Source organism: Pteronotus mesoamericanus, unplaced genomic scaffold, assembly GCF_021234165.1.
Source record: "Pteronotus mesoamericanus isolate MK-2021 breed Mesoamerican mustached bat unplaced genomic scaffold, CSHL_Meso_final scaffold_54, whole genome shotgun sequence".
Classification (NCBI taxonomy): Eukaryota; Metazoa; Chordata; class Mammalia; order Chiroptera; family Mormoopidae; genus Pteronotus; species Pteronotus mesoamericanus.
The window spans coordinates 29,528,931-29,542,505 of NW_026555321.1; the positions used below are offsets into that span (position 1 = coordinate 29,528,931).

Here is a 13,575-nt window from a genome sequence, read left to right on the forward strand (position 1 = left end):
CTTTCCCTAGGTCACCAATAGGAAGGCCAAGACTCACACTGGCTCTTTGGACGCCAAAGTGAGGAGGCACTGTCGACAGCACCACGGCTGTCTGCTGAAAGGTTTCAGAAGCCTTGAAGAACATCCATAGCCCTCTTAAGTTCTACCCCTAGGATTCAATTTTGGCCTCGGTTTAAATGTTGTTATCCACAGAAAAAGACACACTAATGTAGGTGTTCTCAGTACGAATGCAGTGTTAAATCGTGTGTATGTGTGTCTCTGTGCGTGTGGTGGGAGTATGGGGGTGTTAAAAAAGTTGAAGAGGTCAAAGTGGGGGAACCTGAAGCACTTGGATATGAGGGATGGACTGAAGGAACCACCAAGCTGAAGAGACAGGCTGGGGACCAGATGCTTGTCCAGGTATTGATGACTAAAAACTCCTGGGCCACATCACAGTGACCCAGACATAACCTTTGGCACCAGGAACTCACAGATCCTGGATGATAAAAGAGTGCAGCCACCTTTAGGAACAGAAGAGCAGAAAAAAATGGGGAGGATTTTCCATCTTGAACTCGTGAGCGAGGTAATTGCCATTAATAGCCACTAATTGGCTGTGGCTGATGACTCACTTAATAACATTCTGAAGCTCTTGACACTACTGAGAAATGCAGGTTAACAAAGGCACCTTCGTGGAAGTGCCTGGTTGCTCAGTGAGCCCAAGGCTCTTTTCACCTTACATTATGCTAAACTGCAAGTGTTCTGGTGGTCTGAGCTCTTCACTGGGGCTCATGCTCACACAAGCCATCGGGAGCCTGCTCCAGGAAGATCTCCCTCCTGTATCCACACCTGCTGGGCCCCTCCAAACGCAAGAGGAAATCTCCAGCATCAATGCCGCACCAGCCTGGGTGAAGGGAGGCTCACTGTGCTAGCATCAGAGGGCAGTAGCTCTGTCATACTCTCTCCAAGGTCCAGCGCGAAGGCCACTATCAGACAAAGGCCAGTATCAGACAGACAGCATGAGCTTAGGAAACCTTGGCTAGGGCGAACCACACTGTTCTGTATGAGGATGGCAGAACCATTCACACCTGAGGACATTGCTTCTTGGTGGCTTCTAATAAAATTTTGAGGAAACTTGTGGAAGACAACCCTGATGCCCTGAACCCTGATCATTTAACAAAGGGACTCTGCTGATTCAGACTCACAGTCCATCCAGCTCTGTCACTGAAAAACGTCTTAACTGTCATATTCTGTCCCTTTGATGACACCCCAGAAGGTCAGTTTTAGGTCAGCTTCAACCAGTGGCTATTGATGGTTGCTTTGCTTACCAGTTTGCCCACACTCTTTCTGAGGTCACTGCTATTTTCTATCTGCACCACCTCTTGGGGCCAAACAGCCCAAACAGAGCAGTGTCAGAACACTGGTGGGTTCCACGTGGCAGCTTGGGCCTGGATGTGGAGGGGTTACCTTGGCATACTCAAACATGCGGAGGTCAGTGTACATGTCAAGCGCAAGTTTCTCCTGCCCGCTCCGCTTGTACAGTTTGGCGGCCTCGTGGAACTTCCCCTGGTAGGAAAACACATCTGCCAGAAACAAGTCATTGTTGGTCTCTCCCCGCTTCTTCCTCTCCTGGAAAAATTAGAAGCACAGGAAATGGCCTCTGCAGCCATGGCAGGAAGCAGCCTTTACAAAGGTTAGTTGTTGCTATTTCAAGTTAAGCCCCTGGACCTTCCTACTGGAACTTACACTTGGCTCCTAGGCTGCTCTGTCTCTCACCTTGGTTTCTGTTGGGAATGCCTGACAACAAAAGCAGATTTCCCTCCCCACTCCATGAGTGAAGATCAAAGGGATACAAACTTTTATTATTTAATGGAAATTCCTTCGGGCTGCTTTCTTGTACATTCTTCCAAGGAAACAACTGCATATTTACGATAGTGTGTACTGCCCACTCTTTGTGGCCCCAAAGCTCCCAAGATCTCTCAGGCCTGGTTTGGCTGAGTTGTGACTCATGATGATGGTAGACAAGTAGAAAGTTTAGGGCTTCTTCCCCAGAAGGAGACCAACAAAATAATATACTGAGTCTTACTATGCTCCTGTCTCTAAAATGAAGATGAACAATACCACATACTGAGCACTCACTAGGCACTAGGTATACACTTCCCACACGGACCCAAGGGTGGGTGGTACTACCCAAGTGTCACTCTGAGGGAAGCTGAGATTCAGAAGAAGAGCAGGTTGAGGTCGTATAGAGTTGGCATTTGGACTCGGTCTGTCTGATTCGAGATGTTCTTTGTACCACATAATGCACCTTCAGAAACAATGATGGTCCCCAAAGCACTTGTGTGTACACACTCACATACACTCGCACATACATATGTGTGCACATACACATAAACATGTACCAGTGCTGAGGATGAATAGAAACAATTGGCACATTTCTTTCTTCTGTGTTAGGGAACATTCATTAGTCTACAGCTCAAGTATTTGTAAACACTCAATAACACCCAATCTCTCATCCCCAGCAGTTTCCTTTTGCTTGTTTTCTAGCAAGTATATCCCAGTGGAAGAAGATGAGACATTGAATCAAACTCCCAGACAAGCTGGTGAAAGTTTTAACAGCTGGAGGCAACATGCTTCCTCACAGACAGAAATAATTTTTAAAAACAAAAAGAAACTACACAGTTTAGGCTAATCAGCCAAATAAACTAACTCCTAATTGTAGGAAATGAATTAAAGTCTTACAGTGAGATAAAGAAATAGGCTACTCCCTGGCTGGTGTGGCTGAGGATTGAGCAGTGGCCTGTGAAACAAAAGGTTATTGGTTCAATTCCCAGTCAGGGCAAATGCCTGGGTTGCGGGCCAGATCCCCGATTGGGGGCATGCGAGAGGCAACCACACGTTGATGTTTCTCTCCTTCCTTCCCCCCTCTAAAAAAAAAATAAATAAAAACTTAAAGAAAGAAAAAAAAAGGTGTGGCTCATTGGAAAAAAGACCCCTAGATCCAGACCAGATGAATCATAAATGTTACTGCTGACCCTAGGTGATACTAGGCATTATGGATAGATGGCTCTGAACAAACTCTTCACCATGCAGTTAAGTAAGCAACAGAAAACACAATGCAGCTTATGATGGTGCTGGCGGAGGAAGTAGATGTGTTTGTGGCGGAGGCAAGCGCAACAGAAGCAACTTCTTAGAGAGTCACATGGCCTAGAGTAAAGACAGCTTGGGAAATAGAACTGGTTTTGGATTTGAACCAAGTTTTCGTCTGTGGTCCCTTGGGAAGACAGCCTAGCCTTTCTTAGCCTTAGTGTCCTTATTTATCCAATAGCGATAAAAACAGTATCTGACTCATTAAGTCATTGTGAATGTTTAAAATCATATACATATCAATCATGATCATGCAGTGGGGCAGGGCAGGCACTCAGCAAATGGCAACAATTATTAGGCTTTGCAGGCTGGGAGCTCCTGCAGGTCTCTTCCACTCAGCTCTGCCCACTGGGCTCAGCACAAGGCTTAGCCCACAACAGGTGCTTATTATACTGAAATGAATCAAAAGAATAAGACATTTGCTGATTTCCTCACTACTTCCATATGGTAATTCAAATGTATCTCACATTCTCATAGTCTCACAATAAATCTGTTCAGGAGAAAAAATATGTATGCCTTTTTACAGACAGTTAGACTGCACTAAGATACACAGGAATTAAGAATATGTTCTATCATCACCCAGCAAACGGTGCATGTAGAACCAGCCTCTTTAGTCCACCCTAGACCTTTCTGCGTTTGGTTGATGAGGCTGGTGTTCTCAGCGAGGAATGATGGGCTAGAAGGAGGGCTATAGAGCTCTCTGGGCCCCCAGTTCAGACCTCCCTCCCTAGTACCTACTGCCATGGGAGGGATGTAGATCATGTGTATCTGGGAAATGCCTCCTACATTGGCACATTATTGAAGCCCTAGATGGTGGTAACTTCCTAACAACCCCTGCAAGGATGAAAACCAGTTACCAAGAACCTATTTAATCCTCCCAGCAACTCTGCAAGACAGAGACATCAAAGCTCAGAGATCAGGAACCCAGCTACCTCCCTCAGCTACTCCGTGCCCCCATGTGCTGTCTCCCCGCAACATGGCATTCTGTATCCCAAGGGCAAGGCTGTGGCCCTGATACCCAGTCACCAGTGGAATCTGTTCACATGTTCTCAAGGCTCTTGCCTGCTTGAAGAGCTGCTTGTAAACCACTGACAGCGAGTCTGCTTTCTTGAGAAGAAAGAACACTTCATCTTTACCTCAATGCTGTTGATGAGCTCTAAATATCGCAGGTCTTGTACTCTGGTGAAGGCCTACAGAGGAAGAAATAAAAGAATAAAATCAGCTGCCTTCTGGGCTTCAAAAGTGGGTGATTGGTTGGGGGTGGGAAGCCAAGCCTTAGAAAGTGAGCCAGTAAGGAGGGAAAACTATCAAGCACTGATTAATCACTGTGTGTTCAGGAGGGTTATACCACCCAGTGAGGCTTGGTTTTATCCCTGGGATTAGTCCCTACAGAAAGCAAAGAAGCCCTGGTTGCATCAATCACTTTGGGATTAGGTAAAACAAAACTATGATACTGAAGTCTGAGATGGTGCTTGCTTAGGATGAATCTCTATGCAAAACGGAAGAGCAAACCAGTCTGACACTCTGAAACAGTGGCATCTGAGCGGGAGTGGGGAAGATGTACTGACTGAGGAGAGACTGCACGTACATCTTGGTGACATGGATGGAAAACAGGAGATAGCTATGCTTACCAACAGTGCATAAACACAGGGCATCCAGAGCCCACAGTACCATCATAAAGGGAGAAAAGGAGGGGAAATTTGAGAAGGAATAAAGATAGTTTCTAGAGGGAAGGGGGAGGTAGGGAATGAATCACTCCAAGTCCCTGGAAGGCAAACTCTTGCGTAAATCCTAAAAGTGCAGCTCTTGCCTTGGACTCACAGTAAAGCCAGAGACTTTAACCCATGGGCTGCTGGAAGTTTCCATCGTCATGCAAACGGATATTAACTAAGCCTCTTTTGCTTTCAGATTCTGCAAAGGATTTAGAGGAGCATAACCCACCATGTCAGGTTGATTTTCATGTGGCTTTGCTGTCAACATTTGTACCCAACTGTGCTCCTTTACACTGTCCCATTTGAAATGGGCTGACACACAGCTAGAGGACGTGACATGTCTTAGAATATGAAATGCTGAACAACAACCCTGGCTGCTTGCAGCCTCTACATAGCTGCATGACATCTTCCATCATAAAAAGACTTGTGGAAATGAGGAAGTCACACAGCCTCTGGCGCCTCACAGATGACCACAATGTGACTTCATCTTTTCAGCCCACAGGGCCAGGCATCCTGTCGGGCTGGGGACCTAAAGATGAATATGACTTGGCTCCTGTCCCCCTCCCCAATTCAGGGGCTCATATTCTAAAAGGGGAGGCAGGCAGATTGAATAGATGAATAAATCTCCCTGAGCTAAGAGCTATGCAAGTATGAACTAGATGCCCAGGAAAACACAGATGCACTGTCCGAGTACAGGCAGTAACGGAGGTAGGATTAGGTAAAGCACCAGAGTGGGAACCTGGCAAATGGGTATTCCTGAAGAGGAATTCTTTGAAAGGGTGAAGCAGGTATCACATGAGTAAAGGTGTGGAGAGCTAAGAATACCTGTATTCTTCCCTGAGCTATTATAAACCATCTCTGAGGTCTGGGCTTCCTTAAAGCCACATGATAGAGAAACCTGGGAAGTCTGGCAGAGTAGCAGGTAGGAAAGAGGGAGCTTTCTAGGTCTCAGTCCTGGCTTTCTTTCCAGCTAGGGGGCCCTGGACCTACTCTTTCCCCACCACTGAGAGATCTGTTTCTGACTTCCTTCAGCCCTGACATTCCGCAGAGTCGGGGGTGCCCTGTTCAGAGTGGTCACAGTGGTCAGAGTCACAAGGCTGGTGAATGACCTCAGGAGGGAAATGTCGGGGGAAAGAAGCAGCTTTTCAGTTCTACTCAGGGCAGCGTTCTGGGTGCTAAACAGCTCTCCTCTGCCATCTAGTGGGGACAGCAGTCTGTCGATAGCCGAGAACCATTTCCCACCTCCACGTGTGCCTGCGAGACTTGGCAAAGCAGGAAAAGAAAGGCTGGGGATTAGGTATTTGGATAAAGGGATCAAGCTATAGTCTATGGTCAAAATCTTGTGGCTTTAATACAATAATTTCTACTCTCAGGAAGTATTTGGGGTGACACAGAATTGCTCGCAGGTATTGAACAAATGGAAGGCCATTCTAGTTTAGTTTTCATTCATCCAAATATTTGCTGAGCACTTAATACTGTGCAAGGCACTGCTGTCTGATTTCATTCCAGGCTAAAAAAAAACAAAATATATTCTAGGAATCCTTTCTTATTCTTCATTCCTTCCACCATTTTGGGTTGGGGCATGAGAAGGAAGTTCCCTCCATGGAAATGTTTCTTCTGTATTCTTTTCTGTGTTCTTCTTCTTCTTCTTTTTTAGATTTTATTTATTTTTTAGAGGGGAAAGGAGGGAGGAAGTGAGGGAGAGAAACATCAGTGTGTGGTTGCCTCTCCCTCACCCCCTCCTGGGGACCTGGCCTGCAACCCAGGCATGTGCCCTGACTGGAATTCGAAGCAGATGACCCTTTGGTTCGCAGGCCAACTCTCAATTCACTGAGCCACACAAGACAGGGCTCCTCCGTGTTCTTGCAGCCCTCCTCTACTACCACTTTTCTGACACAGTAGATCTAAAACTGTAAAATAGATAATTATTATATAATTATAATTGTATTTGTTTTAATAACAGCTAGCATTTGTACAACCACCGCTAGTTTTAGAATCCCTTTTACAGTGTGACGGTTAAGCCTGATGAGACTGTGTTAGGCAGGCTTAGCAGTTAATGTCTTCACCCTCCCCACTGAGGTGGCTTGCCCAGGGTCATCCAGCCTGTACACGGCACAGCTGGTCTCAGGCAGGCTTCTGAACCCTAGCCTAGTCTCCGTCCACTCTACTTTCATGCCGAGAAGCCCTGACCTAACATGGAGATGGCATCACAGACTTCTGCAACTCCTTCCCTAACAGCTCAGCTGTGTGGGCAAAATGAGAATCTGATTAATTGGCTCTAGGAAGATAAAGACAGAAGGGAGAAGTAGGGGAGAGGGCTAGAGGTCATTCCTTTCCCCCACACCTCAGGTTCCAGATGGAAAGCCAACTCAGAAACATAGCTAGGCTCTTTCAAATAATACATGGAAAGGGATCAAATTTTTTCAGCCATTTCTGTAATTTTAATAGAGTGAGCCAGGAAATGACACCATGAATCAAGGTCATGAATCCTACCATGAAGGTATGTGGGGAGTGACACTGCTGTCAGAATCAGAGAGCTTGAACATTTCTCCCACCATACGTAGCAGAGTGCCCAGAAACACGGGCATTGTGTAATAAATGACCTAATACCAATAAGTGCTTATACCAATAACAAAAGCTACCATTTATGGAGTGCCTATTATGTGCCAGGCTTTTAGCTTGGTGCTTTTCATAAATGATAGTTAATAAGAGTGATAGCTAGAAATCTATTAGATGTTTCTCCTGTGTCAAGCTTTATAGGTATTATCACATTAGGTCCTTATTAACTTTTGAGGATGGGAGACCATCATCACCCTAATTTTACCAATGAGCAACCTTAGAAAGGCTCCCGCTTATAGTTAGGTGGTGGCTGAGCTGAGAGCTGAACTCGGGTCAGTCTAAATCCATAGCCCACTGCAGTATGCATTTACCTCTCTATATGTCACCTGGACCCCCGTCTGCCTCCTCAAAGGACCCTTCCAAGGACCAGATTCTAGCTCATGCTGACTAGATGCTTACCTTCTTTGCTGTTTCAAACTCTAATCCTTCTAAAGCTTCCATGGCCAGCTCGCGCCAATCAGTGTCTGTCACACCCAAGCAAGCAATCTGGTAGGCTTCCTTGAACATTTTCTTATCCAGGTACTGGTACATGGGAGCAGACTGCAGGATTTCATCAAAAGGAAAAAAGACTGTTTGCAGAGCAATGGAAAGAGTCAGATTCATACAAAGCCTGACTCCAGATGTGTGCAACTGACTTAATTACAAATGCCTGCAGAGCAATGCTTTGACCGTTTATCGGTATCCTTCTCAGCCACGCCCCAGCCCACCGTACCTGCCTTCCACTCTGCCACCCCCTTCCAGAACCAAACCATCCTGTTCAGCAGCACAAAGCTCCTGCCCGTCCTCCTCTCCACCACCGACATTCCCCACCTCCAGGCCTGCCTCACCACAGATGTCACCCTCATCTGGAATGCCTTTGCCCCCGCTCACCCTCTGGAAAGTACCTATTTGGCATTCAAGGCCCCGTTAAAATGTCACCTCTTCTGGAAAGTCTTTACTGATCCCTCAAAGAAAGGAGTCTGAGCTTCCTCTGCCCTTTGTCCAGATCTCTGGTTGTGTTGTAATTACAAGCCTATCTGCCCTCTCAGGGATGGGCACAACCTGAGGGCAACGGTAAGGTTGTACTTCCCTCTCTCAGCAGGCCCACAACCTACATTTGCTGGAAGAATGAACAATGTTACTGTAAGGAACAGGACTGGAATGGCCTCTTACAAAGAGGGCTGCGAAAACTTCTTACCCCCAGAAAGATAAATGATTTGCTCCAGGATACCCAGGAAGGCTCTAGACACACCTCTGTTAGTTCCCTGATGTTGGAAACCTTCCTACCATCCCTCCTTCCAAATGGGCTGCCTTTCTGTGATACCTGTGAATGGTTCCTAATTACCTCTATTTTAGGTTTACACAGTGCTTTTGGAGCTGTCCCAACAATCCTGTGTCTTAGGTATTATCATTCCCTGATTACAGCCCAGGAGACTGAAACTCAGGGAGGGCAACTGACTAGTACTGAGGGCACATAAGTGGCACATGGAAGGTCTTGGGGCTGGAGCCTGGGATGACCTCTTGGATATGTGTGTGTGAATGAGAACAAATCTGAGCTGGGTCTAAATGTCTTTCATAACAAAAGGCCCTGCCCTTGTTTTTAGGCCAGTTCCCAGTGCTGAAGGGAACTACATCTCTCCTGGATTCCTAGGCAGTGGAGATAAATCAACCAGTACCTCTGTGCTAATGGTTCCCAAATGTGGAGCTAGAAGTGCTGTTTTCTCCATTTGGGGCCTTAATCTTTGAAATTTCCTGCCCCATTTTTTAGCTTTAGAGTTGAAGGAAAGTTTTTTTTTCCTTTTTAAGCCTTTTTACCCTCTGACAGCAAGATGTGCCTGCTTCTGAGTACCCATCTTTCCTACCGTGCCAGCCCACTCACCTTCCCTCCCTTCAGGTGGCAACAGGGGATGGACGTGGGAGCAGCTGAGCTAGAATCCAGGTCTGGCTCAACCACATCTTCGCTGTGTGAATTTTGGAGTAAATTAACTTCTGTTCAGATGCCCTGCCCAGCTCACAGGCTACCATGGGCAAACAAAAGAAATGCTTTGAAAATTGATAATATGCTGGGCAAACAATGAGCATACTCATTACATCCACAGTATTTTCTCAGCACCTGCTCCTCCCCATCTCCCAAATTCTCCAAATTTGTTCCCACCTCAACTTTCCCTCTGAAACACGCTCGCTGCTCCTCTCAGCCTTTCCAGGCCTTCCAGGGCTCAGATCAAGATCACCACCTGGAAGCTTTCTCAGACTTCCCATGCACAATGAGCTTTTTTCTAAACTCCTTTAGTGAGTACCTTCTGTTCCAATTTAGTTCTGTTCTGTAGTGTTTGATATTTTAAGACTGTTAATGATGATGATGATGATGATGATGATGATGATGATGATGATAGGAATTGGGCCGGACAAAACATGAAAGATGGTTATACTTAACATCACTGCACAGAAAAGAAGTGAGGCCCCAAAGAGTGAACGGAGCTGTTCAAGGTCACAGCTGGTTTAGGCGGAAGAGTCAGAAAGCAGTACTCCTTTCCCTAAACTGTGTAACTTCTCACCACTCTGAATGCCCCATGAGGGTGGGACAGGGACTCAGGCCCATCAAAATCAAGCATTCGATAAATGGTTAACATTTGGAATTGCCTGGGAGGCACAATCTGAGAGTGGGAGTTTTAAAAATACCCTAACTGAACAAATGCCCTCTGAGCTCTACTTCATCTTGCTATTGCATTCCAAACATGAAGTCACCACCCGCCCTGAGAAGCCCAACTAGGGCTTGCCGCCCTACTTGGCAGCCCTGACAAACTGTTTCTTGCACAAGATGATGTAAATTTCGAAAGGAAACCAGAAATCCCCAGAGTGGGTCTGATTCTTTCTCCCTCCTCCCTAGTCCTAAACCACAGGATAGCTGGAGGCAGAGGCGACAGATAAATAGCCTTTGTTTTCAGGCTTCCTTTCCTAACCCTTGGCAGTTCTGACCTGCTGCATCAGCAGGATAGCCTTGGTGCAGCCACAGGGGGCTGGGGGTGGGGTGGGTTTGGGGAACTCTCACATTTGAATCTTAAGAGCTTGGTAGAGGAAGCCCCAGGCCGCCCCCTTCAGCTCCTCTTGGCCAACCAAAGTCAGGGAGCAGCAAATTGCATTTATCTTGAGGTCAGGATGGCAGTCTTGGGAGAAAAAAAACTTTCAATCAGCATAGCACATTTGGCATGATTGAGGAAGACTGCGTTTCTGATGGATGTGGTGCATGGATTTGAGATGGGGAGCAGATGAGGAGCGCAAGGAAACAGTCTACAGGCGTGTTCCTGCCTCTCCTGCCGTCACTTCCATTCACCTCTCTCCCTTTTTTCTCTAGTTTTCTTTTTTTCTCTTTCCTTTTTCTTGGGTCTAAATTCCACTAACATTTATTGAATAACTGCTCTGTGTGAGGCACTAATAATTCCTGCAGCAATGAGTAACAATGGTATCATTAGCTGAGAGGAAGAAATGAACTCCAGTCCCACTCTTTACAAGAAGCCACGCCAGGGAAAGTGAGTGAAGGCGAGCGGTGTGGAGGAAACGTAGATTGATGGAGCCTAGCTGAAAGGCAATCTGGAAACATGTCTAAAAATCTTTCAAAAGTAGCCTAAAAAGCCCTTGATCCAGCAATTTGACATCTAGGAATTTATACCAAGGAGCTAAGATGGGATAGGTGCAAAGACTTAGCTAGAAAGATGCTCACTATCTACACCAGCAAAAAGCTGCAAACAGCACAAATGTCGAACAATAGGTACTGGGTTGAATAAGTGTGGAAGACCCACAAAGTAGGACAAAAAGTGATCACTAAAATCAATAGGAGAGGAGGCAAGGTAGCAGGGAGGACGGCGTGGTTATAATAAAAGGTTAACCCAACACCAGAGATCTCACAGGTTGTCAGTGGTAAATAAAGCATCCTATAGGTGATACATTTGTACTGCAGTACTGCAAAATTGCTACCAGTGCAAAGTTGTATAAAGGATCTCTGTATGATATAATTATTTTAGGATTTAAAACTGCTAGAGAAGGACATTGATTGAAATGGAGTCATGTTTCCAGTAGATGTAAAGTGAAAAAGCCAGATCACCAACAATTCATATAAAGTAATGGGGTGTGCAATATGTAAATGTTAGGTTAAATCAGAAAATGCAGATAAAGGAAGGTGATTAAAAAATCTCTTTTACTTATAGTCCACATTCGGTAAAGTAAGCACAGTATATCTGGGGTTTCATCTATAGGAGCAATACTTACAGATAAAAGCCACACAACAATATTTATAGTACAACTGCACTTTTGTTTAAAAATTTATATACCATCATATACTCCTAATTATATATTATGCATACATTACATATACATATAGAAAAGGTCTGGGTAGACATTTTCCAAAATATTTAAGAGTGATTCCCTTTTGAGGATGGGATTCTGAGGGCTACTCTTTCCTTGGTCTTACCGCTATTTTATGACAATTCTACAGTGGGCATGACTCACATTCTAGCCTCCCGTTTCTATTCTGGCCTCCTCCTACTTTGAAACACTTTTGCAGATAGTCCCATGCTCCCTTTTTGGGTCACAGACTTCAGCCCCCACACCTCATTCCATGCATATTCTCTTTCTCTCATACATACCACCCCCTTCATATGCCTGTACCTATACCCTGCTAGACTCTCAGCTTTGCTGGCTTGCTCCACTCTGCCCCAAGCACGGCTCTTAGTGAAACACAACTCCATCTGCTGACAGACAACCCTGCACACCTCTCCCCATCCCTACCAGGAAGGGGGGATCAGAAAGAAATGGAAGCTCAATGATGTTAAGCTATTTGCCCAAAGACACGCAGATTACATTGGGTGGAGACAAGATTTCAGGTTCCATGACATCACAGCTGCCGTTCTTGTCTCTCTTCTCTCTCCCCTCACCTCTCCCTCCCCAAAGCACCAGTGAGGGGCCTGGCTTTCCTGACCTTGCCTGCCCTACCATTACTGAGAGCTGACAGGCACCCTGAGTTACCTGTGGCACCTCCACAGCTGACATGGAGAAGACATGGAGGCAGAAGATCTTGGAGCCATTGTAGCCGACCACAAAGCCCTGCAGCTTCTGCTGGTGCACAGGGAAAGTGCTCGCTTTGATGTTGAGGTAGCCTCCTCCCGAGAAGCAGAGCATATCTTCACACTGGGTATTCCAAGCCACACTGTTGGCATTCGGTTCCTGAGGGACAGGGATAGCAAGGATCCTGTGACTGCCACCTTGGGCTTTGGCACCATTCCTTCCTACATTCCGTCAAGTTCTCTTTTTAAAGCCTGAATCACATTAAATTGCTAACAGTGGGATAGAGGGAAAGGGAAGAAAAGGGGATCTGAAGAAATGGATAGCAGTATAGAGGCAAGCAAGTCTATGCACTTTTGTATGCTGGAATTTTTGAATTAGCAAGCATTACTTTTGAATAAAAATTATTATCCCCAAATATTATAAATAATAAGTGAGAAAATCAGTAAAGTGGATTCTACTTCTGTTAAGGAATGAGTACACACAGCTATGCGTGGAAGAAGGTTTAAAGGGATATAGTCCAAAGAATTAATAGTGATTGTCTTTCAGTGGGTAGAATTGTGGATACTTTATATTTTGTTTTTTTCTTTGACTGAAATTTTCTTTTGGTCACGAACACCTATTTTTTTAATAATAGAAAAAAAGGTGGGCTATTTTTAAAATTAAAAAATAATACATTGTCTCTACATTTATAGGCTGCACACTGTAAAAATACAATCACTCTGGGAGGTATCTCCTTCCCCTACCTCCTCTCAAAGTTTTCTGCTCAGCTCTAGAGACCCAGGGACCAGCAGATATTCATATCTTTCTGCCTAGAATCTTTCATAATGTCTAAATCTTTTATGATGAGCACTGATTATTTTATAATGAGCAAAAAAACAACATAGCTGTTTGCACTTGCAGGAGGCAGGAACAAGGGAGAGAAAAAGGTAGCTGGGAATGGTTATGACCCCTGGCAGGGCTGAGAATTACCTTCCCCAGCCTACTACAGAACCCTCAGTGGAAACAGGAAAGGACACACGCCCTTCCACTCCTATATGGTTCTAGGCTAGACACAGATTCACAACTGAGGGCTGTTAACCTACGT

At 45.4% G+C, this 13,575-nt stretch overlaps 1 protein-coding gene across 1 annotated transcript in view; it reads right to left on the bottom strand.

The window, feature by feature from the left end:
• IFT122 (intraflagellar transport 122) overlaps positions 1-13,575 on the bottom strand; it is a 76,152-nt gene that overhangs the window by 20,999 nt on the left and 41,578 nt on the right. The window contains exons 15-18 of the mRNA XM_054595683.1: positions 12,453-12,650; positions 7,854-7,994; positions 4,260-4,313; positions 1,444-1,605 (exon numbers count right to left, since the gene is read on the bottom strand). Coding sequence (XP_054451658.1) covers positions 1,444-1,605; positions 4,260-4,313; positions 7,854-7,994; positions 12,453-12,650 — 555 coding nt within the window. The remainder of the gene's footprint in view (positions 1-1,443; positions 1,606-4,259; positions 4,314-7,853; positions 7,995-12,452; positions 12,651-13,575) is intronic.